Source organism: Mus pahari, chromosome 2 (assembly GCF_900095145.1).
Source record: "Mus pahari chromosome 2, PAHARI_EIJ_v1.1, whole genome shotgun sequence".
NCBI lineage: Eukaryota > Metazoa > Chordata > Mammalia > Rodentia > Muridae > Mus > Mus pahari.
Window position 1 is genome coordinate 54,581,912 of NC_034591.1, and position 26,946 is coordinate 54,608,857.

The window sequence follows — 26,946 nt, forward strand, 5'->3', positions numbered from 1 at the left end:
CCTGCCTCTGCCTCCCAAGTGCTGGGATTAAAGGCGTGTGTCACCATGCCCGGCTCTGTACTTTATTTTTAAAGTTTTTTTTATTTTTGAAACAGTCTTTCCAACTTGCTCAGGCTGGCCTTGATCCTACGAACCTGAGTAGCCAAGATGTGGATCTGTTCTTTCTTGTGATTTTTTTTTTTTTTAGTAGAAGGAGCTCTGGATTGGAGCTGGGAACCAGCTTAGCTGAAACTCCTGTCTTAGCTCTCCCCGAGAAGGTTGTATGATCTCAGACAAGTTACCTAATGCACCTTGGTACCATTTCTGTATTATAGAGGAGTTGGACTAAATGATCCAGGGAATTCTTCAGGGTCTAAACTTTGACAGTTTGTTATCTACCAGAGATTTCCCTGTGTTAAATAGTTGAATCAAGGAGGCTTTAAGGGGCCTAATGAGGTGGCTTAGTACTAGAGCACTTGCCTAGTGTGTGTCCATTTGTGGGTTACATCCCTACCACCACACATATAAAAAGAGTTTTGTAGAACATAAAATCATATGTTACTAATTTATGATTCACTCTACAAAGTAATACTATTGCTTGTTACTTAATATAGTTCATATGTCCATTTGAATTATTGGTATGTAACTGAAACAGTCACTTAGATATGTGGAAAACAGAATAGTATTTGTTTATATTTTCCCTGGGTTTTATGGAGTTTAGCAGATAGTTTTGAGAAGGTAGTACTGGAAAAGTTGAAGGTGGTGCCAAGTGTTGCCTCATATCCCCTAGTTCTCTATAACTAGATAAGAAACTCTTTAGTTTGTCATGTTACCAGGCTTCATTGTTTTTGTTTGCATGCAGGCTGGCCATGACTCTACTTGCCTGGCCTCCAAATACAGGATTAAAGGCATGCGCTGCCTTGGCAAACAAGGCTGCATTGCCATGAACTGACTTCTGCTAGGAGCACTATTTTCATTACTTGATTATAATTTTATCATTCTAGCCCAAAAATGTTCAACAGCATGAGAAAATTCAGAAAGCCAGTTCGGAGGGTGTTGCTATCCAGGGGCAACAAGGAACCAGACTTCTTCCTGAGCAGCTCATTAAAGAAGCATTTATCATCAGTGACCTTTTTGATATTGGGGAATTGTCAGCTGTTGAGCTTCTCCTTGCTGGTAAGTTGACATTTAGCTGAAAGCATGGTATGTGTCAGAATCTTGAAGCTATGAACCCCTATTTTGGACTTTGGTTTTCTTTTAAAGATTTATTTATTTCACGTATGAGTACGCATTGCTGTCCTCAGACACACCAGAAGAGGGCATCATATCCCATTACAGATGGTTGTGAGCTGGGAATTGAACTCAGGACCTCTGGAAGAACAATCAGTGCTCTTAAACACTGAGCCATCTCTGTAGCCCCCTAACTTGGACTTTTTATTGTTTGGGTAATAAATGGGTTTAAAATGTTTATTTTATGCATATGTGTGTGCCTGAGTATATGTATGTGCACTATACTCATTTAGTAGCTATGGGAGGGTATTGAATACTCTGGAACTGGAGTTACAGGTGAATGTGAGCCACTTTGTGGGTGCTGGGAAGTGCTCTTAATTACTGAGCCATCTGTCTAGCCCCTTAACAGATTGTTTTTAAAGATGTCATTTATTTGACAGTACAATTCAAAATATTTACATTTTCTTGTATTAAAGGGCAAGCTTAATGTTGTTGATGAATTGCCTTAAGGTGGGCCTTGATGTAGCAATTTACTAGCAGTGATGAAGTTGTATCCCTAGAATGCATTGCTCAGGGCAAGTGCTGTCGTGCAGTGCGGGGAAGGCAAGGTTTACTGGGTTGTTTTTTTTTTTATTTATTTTTTTGGAGTGGGTTATTTGGTGATGAATGACTAGGTAAAAAATAAGATAATTTTAAAATAATTAAAACCAGGAAGAAAATAGCCTGCATATTAGGGCTGATTAAGGTAGTTCTGATTAGTGGGCTTAGTCAAGCCTTTCTGAAGTGAGGACATTTGATGTAGTCCTGAATCATGCTTAGATGCCAGCTCCCCAGACTCCTTGGTGAAGGCTGGTAGAGGCACAAGGAGCATGCTCTTTAGGTCTGAGTAAATGCATGCTTAAAGGAAAAAGACTGCTGTGACTGGGCATGGAGAATAAGGGAGAGTGGAGGGACGCATCCCAGCAGTATTACTGGAGGATTGAAACAAGCATGTGTAACCCCAGATGACCTAGGAGTCAATTTGTGGCTGCTACATAGAGATCAGTATTTCCATAAAAGAAGCAGTTCATTAATGATGACAAAGGAGCCATGTGAAGAAGATACATACATCTTAGTTGAATGGTTGTTTAGTTTCTTTAAATGTACCATGTAACTACCAAAATCCTTTTTGACCAAAGAAAATTAGTTATTGAAGATAAGGAAGGTAGTTTTCTCTTATGTGAGGGGATGCTAACTGGACATACTTGATTTAAATTTAATTAAGAATTTTTTTTTTTTTATTCTGGCAGAGCTGGAGATAGAACTAGGGCCTGGTGTTTGCTAGGCAAGCACTGTATCACTGAGCTGTTCCCAGCCCAGAACTTTAACTATATGGCCTCTGTATTTACCATGCTCTAGATACTATGGGAAGGCTGCTGTAAAGGAACACAGCCTGATGATTTAAGAAAGATGTGGGAGTGGTTTTGACAGGAGGCAGTGCAGAGTAGATGAGCGTGATCCTGAAAGGAGGAAACTTGCAGACATTTGCAAGGGTTCACATGAGTGGAGAGAGAGTGGGCCCAACATAGGAAATCAGAGAAGAAGTGAGTTGGGAAAGTGATGAATTTCTTATTCTTTTTGTTTGTTTGTTTGTTTGAGACAGGGTTTCTCTGTTTAGCCCTGCCCTGTCCTGCCCTGGAATCACTCTGTAGATTAAGCTGGCTTTGAACTCAGAGATCCACCTGTCACTGCCTCCTGAGTGCTGGGATTAAAGGCGTGTGCCACCACCTTGTGACTGTGCTTCTTGTTCTTACTGATATCCTGGCATATGGTTGATGGGCCTTTGAGTCTGCTATGCCGGGAATGATGCAGGGAGTAGAAATCCTAAGGGCCCCCTAAACGTTGAGACCTGCTTATTTGAATACATTTTGGCATACATTTCAAACACATTTGAGCTTTATTACTAAATGGTCAATTCCTTTTCTAGGAGAGCATCAGCAACCACATTTCCCTGGCCTCACCAGAGGATTGGTAGCTGTCCTTTTATACTGGGATGGAAAGCGGTGCATTGCAAATTCTCTCCGAACCCTGATACAGTCTAGACGAGGAAAGACATGGACATTAGAACTCAGGTCTGTTTGCCTTTGGGGACTTACAGGGTTAAAGTGAAATTACTTGAATTTAAGTTTTGGAAATAACAGTTTTTCCTTAGTGTATACCTTTTCAGTAAACTGTAAGCTTAGGTCAATAATATTCTGGTCTACTCTTTCCAGAGTAATACCTTAGTTTAAACCTGACTTATTTACAAGTGAAAAATCACAGATTTATTTAACTCCAGTGATTTAGAAAGGGTAAAAAGAACAAGACTATAATTCTTCCTGGTTGTTTGTAATAATAGACTGTTGTCAAAACAGTATCTTTATTCATTATAGCTTTCTTTGTTTCTTTTCCTTGCAGTCCAGAGCTGGTTTCCATGACAACACGCTTTACAGATGAGCTGATGGAACAAGGATTGACTTACAAAGTCCTTACTTTGGTGTCACAGATTGATGTGAATAATGAGTTTGAGAAACTACAGAGAGAGAGAGGTTTGGGCAGTGAGAAACACCGCAAAGAGGCAAGGGTTCTATAAGATGACCTCATGGGTGTCTTTGACAGATGTGGAACAGAATTGGTTACAGAATATTCATTTCACTTAGGCAGATGAAAATACTGTTTTATCGTCATTGTTACTTTTTTTTTTTTTTTTTTTTTTTTTTTGAGGCAGGGTCTTACTATGTAGTAGTTGATTGATCCAGAACTTGCTATGTAGACTAGGCTAGCCTCCAACTCCGAGAGCCACTGCTTCTGGGATTAAGAGCATGAGGAATCACCCCTGTGGAAATACTGCATTTCAAATGTGTAGATTGCTCTGCTCATAGAATTTGCCTGCATTTGTTGCAGTTGCTGTGCCTCTGTTTATGCCTTGTCTAGTTTTTTCTGAAATGAGCTGTTCAAGCAGTTGGTCAGCATGGTTTCTCAAGGACTAAACCTCTAGAATTTGTTCAGAATTCCAGCAACTTTAGGAGCATGTGTGGACTCAGATCAGTTAATTTTGTTAGCCTTTATGGAAGACACTGTGTTTTGTAATGCCAGACCTTGCTATAGCTTATGTCTCAATCGTGTTGTTACTTGTAGGTTTCTGATCTCATCAAGGAGTGCAGGCAGTCTCTGGCTGAAAGTCTTTTTGCCTGGGCTTGCCAGTCACCATTAGCCAAAGATGACACCCTCCTACTTATTGGACATTTGGAAAGAGTGACAGTTGAGGCCAATGGCTCCCTAGATTCAGTGAATCTGGCTCTCCTTATGGCTCTTCTGTACTGTTTTGATACCAGCTTTATAGAACAAAGCACAGAGGAACGAGATGGTATTGTATTTTACATTTTATCTTTTTTAAAAAATTATTTTTATTTTATGCACATTTGTGTTTTGCCTGTGTGTATGTGTGTGTGAGGGTGTCAGACCCCCTGGAACTGATTTGTAGATAGATGAGAGCTGCCATGTAAATGCTGGGAATTGAACCCTGGTCTTCTGGAAGAGCAGCTAGTGCTCTTAACTGCTGAACCATCTCTCTAACCCCTACATGTTTATACATACACACACACATATGTGTGTGTGTGTGTGTGTGTGTGTATGTGTACATACACACACATATACACACATATGTGTGTGTGTGTGTACATACACACATATACACACACGTACATACATACATATATATGATTATTTTATATGAATGAGTACACTGTCACTGACACACCAGAAGAAGGCATTGGATCCGATTACAGATGGTTGTGAGCTACCATGTAGTTTCTGGGAATTGAACTCGGGACCTCTGGAAGAGCAGTCAGTGCTCTAACCACTGAACCATCTCTCTAGCTCCAGCATTTATATTTTTTAATGCTTTTTTATTCTTAGAATCTCATGTGTGGTCTAGGTTAGCCTCAAACTAATTTTTTTAGTTACATTTATGTGTCTGTGTACGCGTGTGTCAGAAGACAACTTTGAGGATCAGTTGTTTCCTTCAACTCTGTGACTTCAGGAGGGAAGCTTAGGTTGCCAGGGCTGGCAGCAGGCACTGCTGCCCACTGAGCCATTTTGCTGGTCTAGCCTCAAACTCTTATCTTCCTGTTCTAGTCTTCTGGGTGCTGGGATTATAGGCATATGGTAACATACCCCACCTGTGCTAACACAACCACCAATACATTTTTTTTTTTTTAAAAAGATTTATTTCATGTGGTTGCTGGGATTTGAACTCCGGACCTTTGGAAGAGCAGTTGGGTGCTCTTACCCACTGAGCCATCTCACCAACCCCCACCAATACATTTATTTTCAAAGATAAAATTTTAAATTGTGAGGGAACATTCAAGAAGGACAGTATTTTTATTTCTAAAACACATCTTTTCTGCTTTGTTTCTGACTGTGCAGTTCAGGCAAGTTTGAAACATTTTAAACGTGCAATGTCATTTAAGACTGAGGTCAAACTCTGTAATGGAGGAATTGCTTACCATACCTGAGGCCCTAAATTTGCTTTCTAATAGCAATGACAGCAAATTAGCCTTGCTGGTTTCTGTCTTTGTTTTTTGTTTTGTTTTTTTGAGAGAGAGGTTCTCTGATAGCCCTAGCTATCATAGAACTTACTATGTTGATCAGGCTGGCCTGGAAGTTAGCCCACCTCTGCTCCCCGAGTGCAGTGCTGGGATTAAGGCGTGCACCACCATGGTCAGCTTTGTTCCTGTACAGTTAGTTTCTTTTGAGATTTGAAATGATGGTTTGACACGGTAGAAAGCAATGTGTTCATGAGCGCACGTGCCTGACTTCACTGCAGCTACCTGTTTTGTTCCTTAGTCACATTTTTAAAACTTGTGAAAACACAGATTCTTTATTTCCTTTTTGACATAGCTTTTTTGTGTATGAGTAGATGATTCATTTTATCTTTAGAGAACATTTATTTATATTTTAGAATTCCTATATAGAAAAAACAGTGAGCGCTTCTTTTTCTAATTTCTGCTGTCTATGAAACTTATTGGAAGTTGTTAACTGAAATTTAGGGTTGTCGTTTTTTAGTTTTTACGCATATAATACTTTAACAGCAATACAGATATTTTGTTATATCAAATAATGATGTTAGTCATTATTCCTTTTGAAAATGCTAAGTGTTTATGACTTTTCGATATCCATGTGTGACAGATGTGAGAAAGTGATGTAATTTTGTGTTTTCAGATATGATTCACCACCTTCCACTGTTGACAGAGAGACAGTATGTTTCGACAATTCATTCTCGTCTCCAGGACTCTCAGCCTTGGAGGCTTCCTGGACTGCAGGCCACTGTTAGGCTTGCCTGGGCCCTGGCGCTGAGGGGGATATCCCAGCTACCGGATGTAACAGGTAAAGTAAGGAAGGCTGAAGTGGCTCTGCCACTGTACCTAGCAATGCATTGATTTTCTTCCTTTAAAAGGTTTTAGGTGACTCATTTTATGTGTGAATGTTTTACCTGCATCTATGTCTGTATTCCACATGTGTGTCTAACGTTACCTGAGATCCAAGAATTCCCTGGAGTTAGGAATGGTTTCTAGGTATCATGTGGATGCTGGGAATGGAGCCTGGGTTTGTTTTTTTTTTTGAGGAACAACATCCAGGGCTCTTAACCACTGAGCCATCTCTCCAGCTCCAAATGCATTTGTTTTCAAATATCAGATTTTAAATCAGAAAGTGTAAATATGAGCATGTGAAAATACAAGTTGTTTGATTAAAATTTTGTCAGTGTTAGTGGCTTGTGTTAGCATTTTTCATTCCAGCACTCAGGGTCTAGGCGGATCTCTATAGTTTGGGGCCATCCTAGTCTGCATAGAGTTCCAGGCAGCCAGGGTCGCATAGAGAGACTGTCTCAAAAACAACAATAGCAAACCCCTCATAACTTTGTAAAGTAGTACTGAGATGCACCTTATTTGCTGTCTCAGAAAGGAGGTTACTTCCCTTTTGTGGATCTAGTGACAGAGTTCTTTAACCTTCAGTGTAGGAGTTCAGAAGTGTGAGACGCCGACAGAGTCATACCTATTCTTTTTCATTTCTGTGGTGCTGATGATTGACCTTAGAACCTTCTAAATATGTGCCAGGGGAGGAGGGCTCTGCCACCGAGCTACTGTTCTTGTTCTTTCTTTTTTAAACAGGGTCTCATGTATCCCAGGCTGGCCCCAAACTATGTAGCTAAGGGTGCCCTTGAGCTTCTCATCCTTCTGGCTTTACCTCTGAAGTGCTGGGATTATTAAATGTGTGCCACCATTTTACATTTTTGTACAAACTTTTTCACATTGTATCAAAATGAAGATCTAGTTTTTTAAACTCAGTGTGTTGGGAAGGAGATGTTTGGAACAATCAAGCATAGAGAGGTGTGATGGTTTGAATATACTTGGCCTAGGATGTGGCATTATTAGAAGGTGTGGCCTTATTGGAGTAGATGTGTCCATGTTGGAGGAAGTGGGTCACTGTGGGGGTGGACAATGAGACCATCCTCCTAACCAAGTGGGAGCCAGTATTAGCTGCCTTCAGAACAAGAGGTAGAATTTTCAGCTCCTCTAGCATCATGCCTGGATGCTGCCATGCTCTCTGCCTTTGATAATGGACTGAATCTCTGAATCTGTAAGCCAGCCCCAATGAAATGTTGTCCATGGTCATGGGGTCTGACCACAGCAATGAAACCCTAACTAAGACAATAGGGCTGTTTATTTAATCCTGTTTTATACAGGGCAACCTATTCTGCTGTCTAGATTCATGAAATTATGCTTAGAGTGGTTTGCTTTACAAGTTGTACTTTCATTGTAATTTGAAATACAAAGACTTTTCACTTCTGTGGGTTTTGGTAAGATGAGGTTCAAGGGAAGAAGAGTTAATTTTGGTTCCCATGGCTTATGGGGGTTTGTCATGGCAGATAGAGCTCAGAAGGAGTATAAGAAGTGATGGCATGAATCTGCTGCAGTCAGGAAGCAGGAAGATAATGTGGTGTTCCTCTAGTTTGTGCTCTTTTCTTCTTTAAATTCAGCCTAGGGCCTTAGGCTATGGTATGAAACAATCGTATTCAAGGTGAGTCTTTCCTCAAGTAAACCTCTCTAGAAGGTGGGGGCAGGGTGGGTCACACCTTTACTCCTAGTATTTGGCAGACAGAGGCAGGAGGATCTCTTGAGTTAAAGACCAACCTAATCTATAAAGTGAATTCCAGGCTAGCCAGGGCTACACAGTTGAGACCCTGCCTCAATACAACCAACCCAAACAAAATCAAAACAACAACAAGAAAACCTTTTTGGAAATGTCTGGAATTAAAACTCCTATATTGTTTTTGCATGCTATGTTTGTGTAAGAGCTCTCTGGCTATACCAGTGTTAACATTATATTGATTAGCATATTAGCATATATCTTCACTCATGGGAAGAGCCAGTGTTCTTCCAGTTGTTTTGTTTTTTGTTTTGCTTTGTTTGAGACAAGGTCCACTATGTAGTCCTGGCTGGCCTGTAGCTTGCTACAAAGACCAGGCTGGCCTCAAACTCAGCACTCTGCTTCCTGAGTGCTGGGACTAAAGGCATACATCACCATACTCAGCTACATTTGTATTTCAAATCTACTCTTTTAGTAGTTCTTTGGAGTTTGTGAATCAATTACAATTATATATAATTTCATTTTGTGTGTAGCACCTGTTAGGAGGCTGGAAAAATGTCTGAAATATGCTTCACTAACATTCTGTCATGAGATACAACCTGAGTTAAAGGCTTTTCTCATTTTGCATTTCTGTGTTCTGAATCTTTGTAGCCCTGGCTGAGTTCACAGAAGCAGATGAAGCAATTGCAGAGCTGGCCATTGCTGATAATGTCTTCTTGTTCCTCAGCGAGTCTGTCGTGCTGGCTGAAAACTTCTATCAGGAAGAGTTTTACATTCGCAGAATCCACAATCTTATTACAGACTTCCTTGCATTTATGCCAATGAAAGTAAGTATAAAAGTGTAGTAAGAGCCGGGCGGTGGTGGCGCCTTTAATCCCAGCACTTGGGAGGCAGAGGCAGGTGGATTTCTGAGTTCAAGGCCAGCCTGGACTACAGAGTGAGTTCCAGGACAGCCAAGGCTACACAGAGACACCCTGTCTCGAAAAACAAAAAAAAACAACAAAAAAAAACAACCCAAAAAAACTGTAGGAAGAGCTTTGTAAAATAGTTAAAACAGGGTTTTAAGATTGATTTATTTGTTTTATGTATGAGAACACCATTGCTCTCTTCAGAGACACCAGAAGAGGGCATCACATCTCTTTGCAAATGGTTGTGAGCCACCTTGTAGTTGCTAGGATTTGAACTCAGGACCTCTGGAAGTGTAGTCGGTGCTCTTAACTGCTGAGCCTTCTCTCCAGCCCCCTAAAACATTGTTTTACCTAGCTCGATGTTTGGCAACTAATAAAGTCAGCATATGCATTACAAGTACAGTCTAGATGGTAAGGTGAAATAATAGAAACCTTTTTAACTGGAAGGATTTTTTTCAGAAGAAACATTGGACCCTGTGAATGCTTTTCTAGAAAGCAGTGGGTTAATGAAAATGTCTCTATAGGTAGGTGATTACTGTCAATTTCCTTGTACTCTAGTGCTGCAGATATGTTGTTAATATTCTTGATTCTTATGTCTGTGTCTTCCATGTCTATTTTATTTCCTTTTTTATTTTATTGACACTAATGTCTTGTGTGGGTCCTTTCAAGTAGAAGTCAGAGAAAAACGGGTGGGTTGTTTTCTCTCCTCGTATGGCTCTGGGGCTCCAACTCAGGTCATCAAGCTTTGCAGCAAACACCTTTACCACTGAGCCATCTTGTATAACCCTCCCCAGACTTTTTTGGTAGTGCAAGGGGTGAGACAGCTTACAATCGTATAAGCTCTTTCTCACAGAGCTACACCCCAGGTCTTTCATTTTGGTTTTCTAGATTGTTAAAGCTTTTTATGTACGCTTAAGTATTTTAATGCCACGTCTTTTCATTTTTTTTTTTTTAGTTTAATACATTTTGGCATTTTCCTTGAGATGACTTTGGTCACTGGCATATATATAAGTGTTTGATTTACAAATGTGGAGAAGACTTCCTAGTTACTTGTCTTTTACTAGTTTCTTGGTAGTCAGAGAACATACTTTACCAGGTTGCTTTAATGTTGAGGTTTGCTTTAAAGTACCCACTGTGATCTGTTTTGGTAAGTAATCTGTGAAAATGGAAAGGAACATGTATTCTCTTACTGTTCTGTGGATTGTTCCATCAGTAATTCACTGGAATTGTTTGATTCTATCGTTCAAGTCTTTCCATCTCTTTACCAACTTTCTATACTTTTTTTGTTGAATATTGAGAAAGGAGTATTGAAACTTCCAGTTTTTTTTTTTTCCCTCAGAACAAAGTAATTTCTTCTTTCATTAGCATTTAGTTCACACAAATGTTAGAAGACAGGGATCCTCAGCTTAGGTATAATGTCATTCACTGCTTGCTGGACAGTGAGTTTTGCTTGTTACATCACTCTAATATGGTCTTAGTAGTTCCAAGGATGTGTAGTTTCATATATTAGTATTAGGATAATCCAGAAGTAGAGATGGCCTGCCCCAAATGTTAGTAATGCCTCTGTTGAGAAGCTGAATGATCTCCTCTTCCATAAGTAGAAAGTTCCTTCCCTCCCTCCCTCCCTCCCTCCCTCCCTCCCTCCCTTTCTTTGTTGTGTGTGTATGTGTACAGACATGAGCATGTCATTCTGGGCAGGATTCAGTGGAAATCAGAACAGCCTGTAGGACTTGGTTCTTTCCACCATCTTGTGGCACAAGCATCTTTACCTATTGAACCATCTTGCTGGATCTCTCTGATCCTTAAGATACTATAATCATAATATTTCAGTGAAATTTCTAGTGTATTTTTCATGTTGCTAAAAATGTAAAGGTATTTAAGTGAGTTTCTTATAGAGTTACTTTTAGTTACTTAATTGCTTGATTTTGTTATTAACCAGTGCATAAGAAAATTACACTAAGCCTTGTTTAATACATATAATAGGTGAAGCAGCTGAAGAATCGGGCAGACGAAGATGCTCGAATGATTCACATGAGTATACAGATGGGTAATGAACCCCCCATCTCACTTAGAAGGGACCTGGAACACTTAATGCTCCTGGTAAGTCATTCTGTTGGAAAGGGTTTTCTTTTTTGTTGTTGTAGTTTTGTTTGTTTGTTTGTTTTTAATCTCTTCTCTGTTCCATTTTTCTTGAGCCTTGGAAAATTTTAGCACAAGAATTCAATACTAATGTGCTTTTTTATTTCTGTAATGTTCTTGCTATAAACATTTCTCTATAGTTTTTGCTTATTCTCTGCAGATTGGTGAACTGTATAAAAAAAACCCATTTCATTTGGAGCTTGCTCTAGAGTACTGGTGTCCCTCAGAGCCTCTGCAGACTCCCACGGTCATGGGCTCTTACCTGGGAGTAGCTCATCAGCGACCTCCTCAGCGCCAGGTGAGGCTTTTAGCTTTTTATTTTTGTTCTCTGATTTAGTCATTGAATTTTAAACACAGACACTAAATTATTTAGAAATTATTACTTTTTCTTTCTTTTATTAAGGAAAATTTGAATCTATCATTTTAGTTCAGACCATTTTGAATTTTATATAGTCAGTCCTTTATTACATACTAGACGTGACAAATTGTTAGAAGCAGAAACGCTTGTGCTCTCATTCTTTCTTGAGATTTTATTTTTGCTATAGTCATCCTCTGTAGGTGTGACAATAACCAGTATACATGACGCTGACCAAGTTGGGGAAGATGAGGTTTCAGCACTAAAGAAGACTTAGAGGCCGTAATTGATGACATGGTGTCTGGGAATCTCCATATGTGTAGACAAGTGCCCTTTTTCTGTCCTGTATTCTCTGTAATATAATGTATAGAACTAAATAGAAAGGATTGTCTTGTCAGTGTTCATCATTCTGGGGTTTCAGTTTCAGAAGCTTGCAGGCTGTAAATTCATTCTCCTCTGGAGTCCACAGTCAGTACCTCCATTTTATTTTTACTCTATTTCTTACAGTTACTATTTTGGCTTTTTCCCTATGTAGAAAAATGTATTAGAGAAAGGTATATTAAAGCTTTTCTCTTTCTTTTTTTCTTTTTCTTCTTTATTTTTTTAAGATAAGGTAGGTAGGAGGTATGGCATCTGCCTTCAGTCCCGCCACCCAGGAGACAGAGACAGGCGATCTCTGAGCTTTTTTTTTTTTTTTTTTTTAAGATTTATTTATTTTATGTATATGAGTACACTGCAGCTGTTAGATATACCAAAAGAGGGCATCGGATCCCATTACAGATGGTTGTGAGCCACCATGTGGTTGCTGGGAATTGAACTCAGGACTTCTGGAAGAATAGTCAGTGCTCTTAACCTCTGAGCCATCCCTCCAGCCCATATTAAAGCTTTTTCAAAGGTTCATACGGAAGATAGAATGATTATAATGGACTTCTAGTGCCCTGATTTTTCACATTGCAAGCTGATATAGTTCTATAACTACACTTTAATCTTTAGGGATGTTTTAAAGTAAGCAATGTGCAGCAAAATGTTTTACCCTTCTTAAGTATTTTTCTTAGAAATAAGGTTATTTCTCCTACAGTGTTGTAAAACCATTTCATACCTAAGAACAGGTCACAATAATTTCCAGAAGTCTGTAAACATACTTAGTTTTTAGTTTTATATAGTTAAAAAGTATAGGTAGTTGGGGGTTGGAGTGATGGCTCAGCAGTTAAGAATACTTGCTGTTCTTCGAGAGGACAGTTCAGTTCCCAGCAGATGGCTTACAACTGCAGATTTCAGAGATCTTGTGACTCTTCTGTCCTCTAGGCACTTGTACACACATGCAGACACAGACATACATGTGTACTAAAATAAAAATAAGTCTTTAAGAGTAGTCTTACATGTGACACTTAAGGCGGAGATTATAAACTTGTGCTGAATATTTACAAAGATACTCTATAATTGCTGTAAATCACTAATAACAGTTTTTCATAAATAAAATAACTTACTTTTATTATGGCAGTGAATTGTATCATAGTACTGAGTTTGTTGTAGCTTTCACATATACAAATCCATGATGCATTAAAGTTGTTTTCTATAACTTCTTTTTCTTAATTTCAGGTTGTCTTGTCAAAGTTTGTTAGACAAATGGGTGACCTGTTGCCTCCAACTATTTATATTCCTTATTTGAAAATGCTCCAGGGCTTGGCCAATGGGCCTCAGTGTGCCCACTACTGTTTTAGCCTGCTCAAAGTCAACGGTAGTAGTCATGGTAAGGGCAGTCTGCATGTTAAGTTTGTTTTGCACATTGTGTACAGTGTACTGCTGAGTAGATTCTACCATAAGTACAAATTGTGTTTATAATACCTGAGGGAAGGAGTTACACTGGTGACTTTATGTATGGGAATGCTTTGACTTTGGTCTCAGAGGTTGGGGGATTTGGCCACTTTGTTAAATGTGGTTGAGTGTAACAAGTCTAAAGCATCATTTTTCAAGAGCACATATGGCACATAGGACCAGGTATACCAGGTTCTCTGCAATGGCAGTTTGGTTTTGTTGTGCTTTGCTCTCTGTGGGATGATGCTCACTCCATAGCTTAATGTGTTCTAGAACTCACCCTATAGTCCAGTCCTTATCCTCCTACTTCTTCCTCTGAGGACTCGAGTTGCAAGTAGACGCCATCATGCATGGCTAGCTGATTTCTGTCATTTATCCTCATAAACACTTGTTTTCTCATTACTAATCTTCAGACTCAGGGTTGGTTAAGTCAGATACACTGCCAGAAGGGAAAAGAAAGGGAATATCTGCTGTTTTGGCTACATATTTTTATTTTTGCTTTTATATGTGAAGAAAATGAGGTTTAAAGAAGCTAAGTTTTAATATACCCATGGTGACAGGTTGGAGGAGTCATGACCTAGACAAAACAACACTGCTCAGTTTGACTGTCTGCTAAGACAAAGACAACAAACAGTATCAATGGAATTACCCTTAGACTCCAAGCGAACAACCAGACCTTTTGTCAACACAGCTGTCGATAGTCCTAGAGCCTCTCAGGTGGTAGGCAGGATTCTACCTTTGAGCCCTAAGTAGGCAGTGTTTGAAAGAAAACTGTGTTGCTTTTCTTTTCAGTTGAAAACATTCAGGGAGCAGGTGGCAGTCCTGTTTCCTGGGAGCATTTCTTTCACTCCTTATTGCTCTACCATGAGCATCTCCGGAAGGACCTGCCAAGTGCAGACAGTGTCCAGTACCGTCACCTTCCTTCCCGTGGCATCACCCAGAAGGAGCAAGATGGGCTGATCGCTTTTCTCCAGCTGACATCTACGATCATTACTTGGGTAGGTAGCCATCCATAGGGGGAGCTGCTTTATGTTGTAGCACGGTGACATCCTAAATGGCCAAGCATTTTCTTTTAGTGATTAATGTTTATGAATGATATACTTAGCACATGCATTTGTACTTATGTACTTATGCTCTTGTTTTTTAGACTATAGAGGGTATAATTGATGCTAGTTCTGGTCATTATAGAGTCTTAATTTGAAAATTATAGTTAGAACATGTGTAAAAGTAGAGGAGAAGAAAGGAAGGCTCAGTTGTGTGTGCATCCTTCTAAAAAGTAACTGACAGAGGTGCTGAGGCATACACACGTGTCAGCTGTATGTGTACAGAAAGAGTAGTTTTCATTGAAAAGAAAGTTACTGAATCAGCTCCTTCTACCAAATTAGTCCTGTCTTCATATACTTTTCATAGCATAGAATTCCAGGTTGATCCTAGAATGAAATGAACTGCTCAGGTTGACATTTGTCTGAAATGTAGAAATGTGTTTTCTAGGATTGTTCTAATTATGTTTGATGTTGTTATGCTGTAAAAATACCAAACTTAACTATAATGTCTTATTGAAATAAAATAATGTAATCCTTGATAAAATATTTCTATAGTTATTTTTTAAATACGTTTTAAAGATTTTATTAAAAAAAAATATATGTGTGAATACACTGTTGCTGTCTTCAGACACACCAGAAGAGGGCATCAGATCTCATTACAGATGGTTGTGAGCCATCATGTGGTTGCTGAGAATTGAACTCATGACTTCTGGAAGAGCAGTCAGTGCTCTTAACTGCTGAGCTATCTCTCCAACCCCTTAAAACATTATTTGTTGACTCATTCATGAATTAGATATATTTTAGTGTAATAGTACTATGTTGTTCTAGAAAGGACTTAACAGTGGCTTTGATTTTTGTCACTCTAGTAGGCCATTTATCTGTTTGTAGTATTTCTGTTCCAGGGTTTGTGAAAGAATTTAACTTCCCTTCTTCCCATGACCAAACTAGTGATATACCAGCTAAAAGACAGATTCTTCTTTGTTGTGGTATATACTAATTGTATATAGTGTATAGTGGGTTGCTGATCGCTTTTCGTAGCTGTGACTTGGTAGTGGGTGCCCCTATTCACATCTGTCAGGACAGCTTGATTTAATGGGGTTGGAGGCCAGTATGGGCAGCATAGCAAGAGCCATTTTTCAGAAAATAAAACAGAAAATCATAGGTAAACAAATGAAATAGCTATCTTGTTGTTTTGTGTTCCAATCTCAGAGTGAGAATGCTCGCTTGGCCCTCTGTGAACACCCCCAGTGGACGCCTGTTGTGGTGATTCTGGGGCTCCTGCAGTGCAGTGTTCCCCCAGTTCTCAAGGCTGAGCTACTGAAGACACTTGCAGCTTTTGGAAAGTCTCCTGAAATTGCTGCCTCACTTTGGCAGTCGTTGGAATACACACAGGTGGTGCCATGAACTTTCTCATTGTATACTTTAGAGTATGGTAATGCCATAGAAACAAGAGCTCCTGGTGGAAATTTACAGTATTCCAGGGCTTCCTGTGTCGGATGGTACGGTGTGGGAGCCTAGCATTGCATTTAGGTTGTTTTCTTGGCTCGCTTCACAACAACGAGGTTACCAAAGATAGGTTCTTCAAGTAACTCTAAAGATCTTAATTCTTAAGATTAGTGAGATACTTCTGTGTGGCCGACTGGAAACCTTCACTTCAGACATACTGTACTCATTAAATGCAGGAAATAGATACTTGTGTTTTCTGTACTGTTCCTTTTTTCCATGCCCTTCCTGCCTGAAACTAGGAGGGCGATGTATTCTATAGCTTTCTGGCTTTAATGGCTTGACCATTAAAGGGCCTGTTTGATAAGCAGCTGGATGGCTTTTCACTGGTGGACATACATGGCTCCTAAGCTTTGGGCATAAGTGGAAGTGGATTGACAGTAGTAACTTTTTTGACTTGCATCCATTTATGCCATCATAGAAGGAGAATTTAAGGGATGCATGGAATTTGACAGCTCACTGAATGCTTTTTTCTGAAAGTCAGCTCTGTTGAAATTTTTCCATTAAGTATTATTATTCTCTTTGTGATAAAGTGGAAAGAATATGTTTTATAGCAGCGGCTCTCAATTTTCCTAATGCTGCTACCCTTTAGTGAAGTTCCTCATGTACTAATGACCCTCAACCATAACATTTATTTTTGTTGCTACTTTATAATTGTTATGAATTGTAAGTAAATATTTGATATGTGACTCCCGTGAAGGGGTCGTTGGACCCTTAAAGGGGTCATGACCTACAGATTGAGAACCACTTTTTTATAGCAGTGCCTCCAGGGAGATATTTAAGTGGAATGTCATTTGTCTCAGAGATAATGCAATATTAACAGAGGCTGTGATTCTTGTTCATTATTTATACAAACAACCACTTTCCAGTTTCCAAATGTGTATTCTGAAGATGAGAATGACCAACGTTATCAATGCTGTTACTATGAGGCTGCTGCTTCCCTCCTGACCCATAGGAAACCAGGACTGAGCATGTCCTATGTACTTACTGCTTTGTAATGGGACTGGATTCAGGGTTTTCAGAGAAAAGTAAATTGTGTGCTCTTACGATTTATGAGTTTCCTGTATATTATAAACCCAAAAATTCTATCTGCCAGAACTGCTAATAAAAGTCGACCAGGGACTCCTTGGTGATCACTTGTGATAGTGGGTGGTTGAGATGTATAACTGTTAGATGTCCATTATTGCTCCTGATGGACAAGGATGCTCATGATATGTATTTCTTCTTTCTTCCAGATACTGCAGACGGTCAGGGTTCCAAGCCAGAGGCAGGCTATTGGTATTGAGGTAAGGTTTCCCCTTTTTAGATTCAACACTACATTCATTCATACAGTAATGCCAAAATAAGATTGTGAAAAGTTATTTGTAGCCTACTAAGTTTCTGTAATTTTTAAATTTAATGTATTTGCTTTTGGAGGGTTTTCTTACTAGTGCTAAAATAGAGATAGAACTGTTTTTATCATTATTTTTTCTTTCTTTTTTTTTTAAAGATTTATTTATTTATTATATGTAACTACACTGTAGCTGTCCTCAGACACCCCAGAAGAGGGCGTCAGATCTCATTACGGATGGTTGTGAGCCACTATGTGGTTGCTGGGATTTGAACTCTGCACCTTTAGAAGAACAGTCAGATGTTCTTACCCGCTGAGCCATCTCACCAGCCCTTTTATCATTATTTTATATGTTTACTTACTGTATGGTCATGTGTGTACCCAGGCACACATGTACCATAGTATGTGTGTGGAGGCCTTCGGGCCTTCGGGAGTCAGTTCTCTTCTTTTCATATTGTGAGATTGTGGGGATCACACTCAGGGTTGTTAGGCTTGAAAGCAAGCATCTTTATCCACTCAGCCATACTGTTAATTTTGAGCAAAGCAATCAATGAAAGAAGCTAAAATATGTTTACAGTTGAAAGAGGATGTCACATGACAGTCATCTGAATTGAAAGTCTTGATTGGAATTGTTTTAATTAGGTTAGTTAAGTCAATGTTTTATTAAGGTGATATCTTGCTTTGTAGCTCTGGCTGACCTTGGACTCTTGGTAGCCCTTCTGCCTCAGATTCCTATGTACTGGGATACCAAGCAAAAGCCACTACCCCCAGTGTGAAAAATTATTTCTGTTCTCCTTTTTAATTTGTTACACTTACGTATTTATTTGCTTTGCAGGAAGGTGGCACATGCCATGACATGTCAGTGGAGGTCAGAGGAAAATTTTTAGTTGTTTGTTCACTCTTGAGATGTAGCTTCTGGGTATCAAATTCACATCTTCAGACTTAGCAGCAAGCACCCTTATCCATTGACCCCTGTCACTGTCCCCCCCTCCCCTTTTTCTTTTACTTTTGAGATTATAATTACATCATTTCTCTGTTTCTTTTCCTCCCTCCCAACCCTCCATGTATGCCACTTTGCTGTTTTGAAATTCATGTCCTCCTTTCATTAATTGATGTTATATGCATATATGTGTGTATATAAGTATGTGTGTATGTATACATATATATTCCTAGATACAACCTGCTCAGTCTATATAATGTCACTTGTATGTATAACCAGTTGGTGTTCCATGCCCTTTTTAAAGAATGCATGTAAAAATCTTTTTTATCTTAAGGTTGAGATAATACGTGAAAATTTAAAATTCTTGTCATTGATTTAGATGGATACACGTGAGTGTCTTTTCTGCTAAGTAGGAAATGTACTATTTGGTACTGTTTCATGTGGTGATATGTCATTGTTGATGAGTTAGTACTGGCAACATGCTTTACCTCTGTCTATCTCATGGTTAGTTTGGTATTGTTAATTGTCTTTATTCTTCTGTTTGAAGGTTGAACTCAATGAAATAGAGTCCCGGTGTGAAGAGTACCCCCTGACTAGGGCCTTTTGCCAGTTGATCAGTACCCTGGTGGAGAGCTCATTCCCTTCTAATCTGGGTGCTGGCCTGCGGCCCCCTGGCTTTGACCCTTACTTGCAGTTCCTGAGAGATTCTGTTTTTCTCCGATTCCGTACAAGAGCTTACCGGAGAGCCGCTGAAAAGGTTATGTTCAGAGTAAACCATTTCTCTCCTATGAGTTTACTGTCACTTCTTTCATCCAAGGAGTAAGGGGGCTATAAAGTCACTTTGGCTTTGGGAAGTTAATAAAATTCATAGTCCTGATTCTGTTATTCTTTCTTGGATTATTTTATGTGTCTTACAGACAAATTTGGACATTAAAATCAAGACATACATCTCTGACAGGGACTTTCTGATGGGAGCTCACAGTCATTAACTGAACACTCTTGAGACAAGATCTCACCATGTCTAATTGAGCAGTTTTACTAAAATTGAGCTAAAGCCTTTCTACCTTTGTTGGGAACAATTGTATGCTTTAGACTCGGAATTGCATCAATTCAAGCTGATTTGCTAGGTCTGTTAGCAGTTCTAGGCGGTGGATTATTCACCCACAGGGAAGCTATGTTAGAAGTTGGTCGACTTAGCTGCCATGGGTGAGTGCTGTCGGCAATTCTTGGCACATTCTGTGGACATCTTGGCTCTGCTCCTAGATACCATGGAGCTTAATGTATATATCATTTTATGTAATTATAGTATTACCTCGAGGCGGGTACTATTAATGTTCCAATTTTACAGATGGAGGCTTAGCAAAGTTAAGGAACTTGCCTAAGTTCCAGGACCAGGATTTGAACATAGGACTCTGTCTTCAGATCCAAGCTCATAACCACTAAGCTATGTAAGAGACCCTTCCAGGTTCTTATGTAGTTCACCTTTAGTTTATAGTACTGTTTATTATCTCACAGAATGTTCTTGGATATATTTTATAGGAACATTTCTGCTTTATTAGTTTGCTGGATTTTTTTAGCCTGTTGGATGTTTTGTTATGTTAATGATTATAAAAAGAAATTGGTTCATGCTAATATTGGACAGTTCAGAGCAAAAGAAATTATATCACCCTTAGCCCTGTTACCAAAAGAAAAATAATAATTTCTATTCTTTTTTTTTCTTTTTTAACATTTAAATAACATTAGAAAGACTACCGTTCATCATTAGGCTGGGCAATGATGATGCATGCCTTTAATCATAGCACTCAGGAGGCCAAGAAAGGTGGATTTTTGTGAGTTTGAGGCCGTGGCTACACAGAGAAACCGTGTCATGAAAAACCAAATAATAAATAAATAAATAAGTAAAAATACCCTCTCCCCCAAAACTTTTACATTATTTTATATTCTTTGTTATGTAGTATCATGAAGATTTAAGTAATTATGAAGTTTTACTTTAAAAAAAATTAGCTTTTAGGTTGCTGCATAGACCCCCATCCCTTAGATCTGTACCTGGCATAGCTGACTCATTGTATTTTCACACGGTCGCAACTATGCTTCATTAACTGTCATTCCAGATGAGCAGTGCATGCTTGATGGTTAGAATCCTTTCAACAAAATATTCTGACACGTTTCATGACCGTTATGGCCAGAATGTACTGATCAGCCACGTACTTTCTAGATAATTGCCACTCGTATGAAGCTGCCCAGCAAACGATGCTGCTTTCTCTACTGCCACCTGTTTTATTGTCCCTGAAAAGTTTTTGTCAGGTTTTAGAATGTTTTTTAATTGACGCTTTCTTTAGCTTAACCTAGCAATCTATATCTTAAAACAATGGATTCTCATGAAAGCATTGCTTTGTGTTGAAGTAAATACTACTTATTAGAGTGTTAGAGGTAGTAGATTTAACAGTATTTAAGTCTATTATCAGATAATGCCTTTTTAAAAAAGTCCAAACAGGCCACAGTCCTTTTATAAATAATCTAAATATACAAATATATAATTCATATATATATCAAAGTCCAAATAGTCCCGTTCCAAAACTCAGCCTTAATAAAATTGTCCAGTTTAATGATCATTACAAAAGTAACTGTCTACAGCGTAAAGCCCAGTATTGCAGACCTCCATAGTGATACTGCAGCTGTGTTATGGCTGAGCAGTGGCCATGCATGTACAGCCCAGACTCAGTCTCCAGTACCACAAAAGTAAGTAAGCTACATAATAAAATACCATGTGCAATGGATTTTAAAGCAAAGTTGGACATAGGTGTCCTTCCATGTATTTTCAATCCATCCTTAACAATGAAATGTTCGTAGGGTCATTTGGGGCATTTTGACTGGTTGTTGGGCAGAGAGCTCTGGTCTGAGCATGTTTGCTGCTGAGTTATGTGATCTGAGGGATATTCGTTCACTGTGTTGAACATCACATGAGTTTCTTAGAGAAATTGTGAAATATTTGACCTTTAGAGAACTCTGGTATTGTATAATTATAAAGTGAACATACAGGTGCTAAATACCTAAGCCTTGTAAATGAGCTCAAACTTTGGCCCTAGAGATAGTTCTTAAAACAAATCTGTTACCTTTGGTAAAATGAAACAAGGTGAATTAAGATTGTGTTGCATAAATTAATAAAGTAGACAAGGGACTTGATTTGTTTTCTGGAGAGCAAGTGATGAAAGGAGTGAAAAGTTTGACAAGTTCCCACCTCGGACTGTTCATTATTGTTCATTATACTGAAATATATGTTTTTCCTCTAGTGGGAAGTCGCTGAGGTTGTCTTGGAAGTATTTTATAAGCTGTTGAGAGATTATGAGCCTCAGCTTGAAGATTTTGTAGATCAGTTTGTGGAGCTACAAGGTAATTTAATTCTATCATTTTTTCAAAGTATTTATGATTTAGTGATATTTATATATATATGTTAAGATTTATGGGTTAAATTAGAATTTAATCTTTGCTTTATTGTTTTAATCATGTTCTGTTCAAGAGAGAAAATAGGATTTTTGGGTTCTGGCTCCCACATACACATCAATCTTCCCTGTGTAAAATTGCTACTCTTTTTTTTGGTTTTTCGAGACAGGGTTTCTCTGTATAGCCCTGGCTGTCCTGGAACTCACTCTGTAGACCAGGCTGGCCTCGAACTCAGAAATCCGCCTGTCTCTGCCTCCTGAGTGCTGGGATTAAAGGCATGCGCCACCACACCCGGGTAAATTGCTACTCTTTATAGTTTGTGTCTCTGTCTGTGACTTGAAGTGTGCCTTCACCTGTGTTAATGCTATTTAAGTTACAGTGTCATTATTTCACAAAAACAAAGGTTGTAACAAAAATTCAAATTGAGGGACCAGTAAGATGGCTTCTAATTGAGTCTTTATAGTCAATGACATCTGCACTAAGCCTGACACCTTTGTTTAGTCCCTAGGATCTACCATGGAAGAGAACTAACTCTTCAAGTTGTCCTCTGAACACACACGCACACGCACGCGCGCGCGCACACACACACACACACACAATACATAAGCAAATAGTTTTAAGCCAATACTGACTGATTATCTCTTGGATTGTGTACTGTTTAGGAGAAGAAATCATAGCCTATAAGCCACCTGGCTTTAGCCTGATGTATCACCTTCTGAATGAGTCACCGATGTTGGAACTTGCCCTTAGTTTACTGGAAGAAGGAGTTAAGCAGCTTGATACCTATGCTCCTTTCCCTGGTATGTGCCTAAAAGTCTCTCTGCCTTCAAAAGTGTTGACACCTTCATAATTTGTAAATGGAGAATCTATTGGAGATGATCTCTGATGTTCTTTGGTACTGTAAGAGTCTTTAACAGTGGCATTTTCAGTGAGTCTGTATGAGTACACAGACTGAACTCAGGACAGAGGGTTGTTGGCTCTGACTGTCTCTAACATGCTTACCTCTGAATCTGAAATCTCATGACACTTACAGAAACACATACTATAGAATCTGGCTCGCAGTGGTCAGTAAATGTTGCTTGTTACCATTGCTGTTACTGTTTGTTCCCTGCTTTCTATGCAGTTGGCTCTTAAAAGCATGGTGTGTGTTTAACTCTATTTAAACTCTTTATTTGCACAGAAACTTTCAGTGGCAGATCTTATTTCCATTTACTAAAAAGATGTACAAACAGGTTACACTGAGAGCTGGGATTTGATCCTAGGCAGTTAGGCCCCAGAGCTCATGTTTCATACTGCTGTGTTGTGTTGTATTGCCTTTAATGTGGCAGTGATCTAAAATAGAAAAGTCAGATTCTAAATATAGGATTGTAACTATATAATTCACAGATATGAAATGGTAAAAATAATTAGGCCAGCATCTTAAATTTGAAAGGTTGAGATTAGAGGTGGTTTTTATTATATTTTTTGCTTTCTTTATTTTTAAAAACCTTTTTTTTTAAGGATTATTTTTATTTTATGAGTGTGAATGTCTTGCCTACGTGTATGTATATGTACCTTGCGCATGCCTGGTGCCTGAGAACAGATTTGGGTGCTGAGAACAGATCTCATATTCTCTTCAAGAGCCTCGAGTGCTCTTAACCACTGAGCCATCTCTTCAGCTTACAAGTGCCTTTATTTTCACAATGATTATGTCTTATGTGGAGTTGGTTTCTCATTCTCAGCACTGTTGATAATTTAGCTGATAGTTCTTTGTTGTGGGTGCTGTACTGTATGCTGTAGGCTTCTGTCTCCTCGATTGGCAGTTGCATCCTTTTTTTTTTTTTTTTTTTAAGATTTATTTATTTATTTATCATATGTAAGTACATTGTAGCCATCTTCAGACACTCCAGAAGAGGCATCAGATCTCATTGCAGGTAGTTATGAGCCACCCTGTGGTTGCTGGGATTTGAACTAAGGACCTCCAGAAGAGCAGTCAGTGTTCTTAACCACTGAGACATCTCTCCAGCAACTTCTTATTAGGACAAATAAGAGTGTTTTAGGTGGGAATGTTCTCTGGGGACAAATCATCCCACTCTGAGAGCCATTGCATCAAATATCAGATATCCTGCAGATGAGATATTTACATTATGATTCATAGAGTAGCAAAACTACAGTTGTGATGTAGCAATGAAAATAATTTTATGGTTGGGGGTCACCACAGCATGAGGAACTGTGTCAAAGGGCCACAGCATTAGGAAGGTTGAGAACCATTGCCCTAAAGAATCAGGGAAAAGATAAAAAGAGAAGTTAATACTGAATAGCCTGGGTCATGGACATCACTGGTTTTATATGGGTGGAAGCTATTTGAAGGTGCTATTGGAAGTTTATGAAAACAAAAGACTTTGAGACTAAAGCTTACCTTTTAGTTTTTTCTCTTAAGTACATTTAGACTGTAATTTCATTGGGGTTACAGGAAAGAAACACCTGGAAAAAGCAGTTCAGCATTGCCTCGCACTGCTCAACCTCACTCTGCAAAAGGAGAACCTTTTCATGGACCTTCTGAGAGAGAGTCAGCTGGCTCTCATCGTCTCGCCGCTGGAACAGCTCTTGCAGGGAATTAATCCGAGAACTAAGAAGGCAGACAACGTGGTTAACATCGCCAGGTGAGTGACCTGAGACACAGCAAAAGGGTCACGGAAGCCACTCTAGCTTTTATTTCTCTCTCTCTTTGTTGCATATTAAATACATGACAGATCATAGGTTTTGGCCTACTTTGTTTTGTTTTTTTGAGACATGGTTTCTCTGTGTAGTCCTTGCCAGCCTGGGACTTGCTCTGTAGACCAGGCTGGCCTTGATCTCAGATTTGCCTGCCTCTGCCTCCTGAGTGCGGGGAGTCAAGATGTACACCAACATGTCCAGGCTGGTTTTGGCCTAAATTAATATTACCTAATTCTATTCCTTTGATTGTAATTACCCTGAGCTCATACTGTGTCTTTTCTTTTTTTCTCTTCCTAGCTCATTCTGTGTCTTAAAAGTTTCTATGTCTGAAATGAATAGTGTTTATCTTCCTGTAAGGAAACTTGAGTGTTTGGACAGTGAGGATATAGAGCCCCCTCCATTCCTCTGTGTGTGTGTGTGTGTGTGTGTGTGTGTGTGTGTGTTTGTTTGGGTTTGGATACACACATGCACATTTGCATGTGTTTGGTATTTCATAGCTTGTTGAAACCTTGGCTTATCATTCACCTTCGCTTCATATGGTGGTCTGTGAAGGTGCTTCTGCCCACATCCTTTGTGAGGACACAGTCTTGTTGCACCCTTGTCTCAGTTTTGTTAAATTGCTATGATAAAACAATGTGACCAAAAGCAAAGCTTACGGAGGAAAGTGTTTCATCTTATAGCTTTTAGATCACGCTCCGTCACTGGTGGAGGTCAGGGAGGAACTGGAGGCAGGAACTGAATCTGAGGCCATGGAGGGTGTTACTGGCCTGTTCCTCATGACTTGCTCAGCTTCTTACAGCACCCAGGACCACCAGCCTGGAGGTGGCATTGCCCATAGAGAGCTGAGCCCTCCCACATGAACCATTAATCAAGAAAGTATACCACTGTCTTGCTCATGGCCAGTCTGGTGAGGACATCTTCTCTATTGAGGTTTTCTCTTCCAAAATGAGTTTGTGTCCAGTTGACATGAAATTAGCCAGCCCAGTCCTTCTTAGTTACCTTATCAGTACTTGGTTTGCTACATATGCAAAGACTTCTTCTAAATAGTCCTTGTGTAGATATTTTGGAAGGGCATGATTAAGCCTTTGACAAATTCTTTGTAGCTAGAAGGAAGACACTTTTCTCTCACTTGTCCAAAGTGTTGTATGGGTAGGTGAACCTTTGGCTTAGAGTTTTCTTTCTTTTTTTTTTTTTCCTTTTAAGAATTATTTTATTTTTAACTTTTATGTGTATTTGTTTCTGCCTGCTTGTCTTTATGTGCATTGCATGTATAGCTGAGCCTGCAGGTGAGAGATGAGGTTGGATCCTTCAGAGCTGGAGTTTGACATAGTTGTAAGTAGATGTAGGTGCTTAGGGCCAAACCCAGGGTTCTCTGCTAGAATAGCAAATGCACTTAGCCACAAGCCATCTCTCGAGCTACTACATTTTCTTTATTAAGAATAGTGAGAAGCCAGATTTGAATACATTGCTCTTTAATGTTTTCTTCTGAAGGTATCTGTATCATGGGAACACTAATCCTGAATTGGCATTTGAAAGTGCGAAGATCCTCTGCTGTATTTCTTGTAATTCCAACATTCAGATCAAAATGGTTGGCGATTTCACACATGACCAGGTAATGATACTGTTGATGGTGCTCTCTGTCAATCATAGTGTCTGGGTGAATTGTATGTTTGTTTGTGGTTCTCTAAAAGTAAGTGCACTTATAAGGGATAGGTGAGAAACCTGCCATGCAAGTTAATACTTTTCACAGTGTAGTACCCTCTGTAGTGCGCACTGTATAATGTTTACACCCCAGTATGTTACTGTGTAGTTTACAAAATGGCTTTAAGCATTTGAAGTGATTGGGTTTGTAGCCACAACACCTGTTTGCTGAGCTAATTACTTTTGTAGTTTTCTGGTGATCCATAAGTGTTACGTTGGGTATTATAGAGTGTATTTATGGGTCTTTCTTTTTTTCCCAAGACCACAGTGCTCCAGTGATCTTCCTGCCTCCACTTATGGAGGCACTATGGAATCATGTTCAATACCAGCTCAAATGCTCCTTTTTCTTCTGTTCCTAATAGTTTTGTTTCTCTTTTTCTCATTTGAAATGGTGTTGTGTTGCCTCGGCTGGTTCAAGCTCCGCTTAAGAGATCTCTCCTCTCTGATCCCATGGGTGGATTCTGCTCTATAGCTGCTGTGTTCTTCTCGGTGGATAACACAGCTGTATAACTGGCTTTATATTTCTTCTGCAAACACCTAGTGTCTGTAAGAGTATCTGAACTTAATCGCCCTTGGAATGAAGGGCACCATCAAGACTGAGAGCCACTGTAAGATACAGATGTGGCTTCTGCATTCTGGCTTTTCTATTTGAGAATGGGTCTGGCTATGAGATCTAGACTGGTTTAGAACCTACGATT

The 26,946-nt window shown here is 39.2% G+C and overlaps 1 protein-coding gene across 2 annotated transcripts in view; it reads left to right on the forward strand.

Annotated features, from left to right (window-relative positions):
• The window catches only part of Nup205 (nucleoporin 205), a 66,759-nt gene that overhangs the window by 5,576 nt on the left and 34,237 nt on the right, over window positions 1-26,946 (forward strand). For both annotated transcript variants that reach the window (XM_021188662.1, XM_029534892.1), the window contains exons 3-19: window positions 984-1,155; window positions 3,176-3,320; window positions 3,646-3,805; window positions 4,366-4,594; window positions 6,451-6,615; window positions 9,028-9,203; window positions 11,268-11,384; window positions 11,584-11,721; window positions 13,378-13,528; window positions 14,386-14,591; window positions 15,846-16,028; window positions 17,375-17,425; window positions 18,957-19,166; window positions 21,700-21,799; window positions 22,513-22,650; window positions 24,303-24,492; window positions 26,039-26,159. In XM_021188662.1, coding sequence (XP_021044321.1) covers window positions 984-1,155; window positions 3,176-3,320; window positions 3,646-3,805; window positions 4,366-4,594; window positions 6,451-6,615; window positions 9,028-9,203; window positions 11,268-11,384; window positions 11,584-11,721; window positions 13,378-13,528; window positions 14,386-14,591; window positions 15,846-16,028; window positions 17,375-17,425; window positions 18,957-19,166; window positions 21,700-21,799; window positions 22,513-22,650; window positions 24,303-24,492; window positions 26,039-26,159 — 2,652 coding nt within the window. The remainder of the gene's footprint in view (window positions 1-983; window positions 1,156-3,175; window positions 3,321-3,645; window positions 3,806-4,365; window positions 4,595-6,450; window positions 6,616-9,027; window positions 9,204-11,267; window positions 11,385-11,583; window positions 11,722-13,377; window positions 13,529-14,385; window positions 14,592-15,845; window positions 16,029-17,374; window positions 17,426-18,956; window positions 19,167-21,699; window positions 21,800-22,512; window positions 22,651-24,302; window positions 24,493-26,038; window positions 26,160-26,946) is intronic.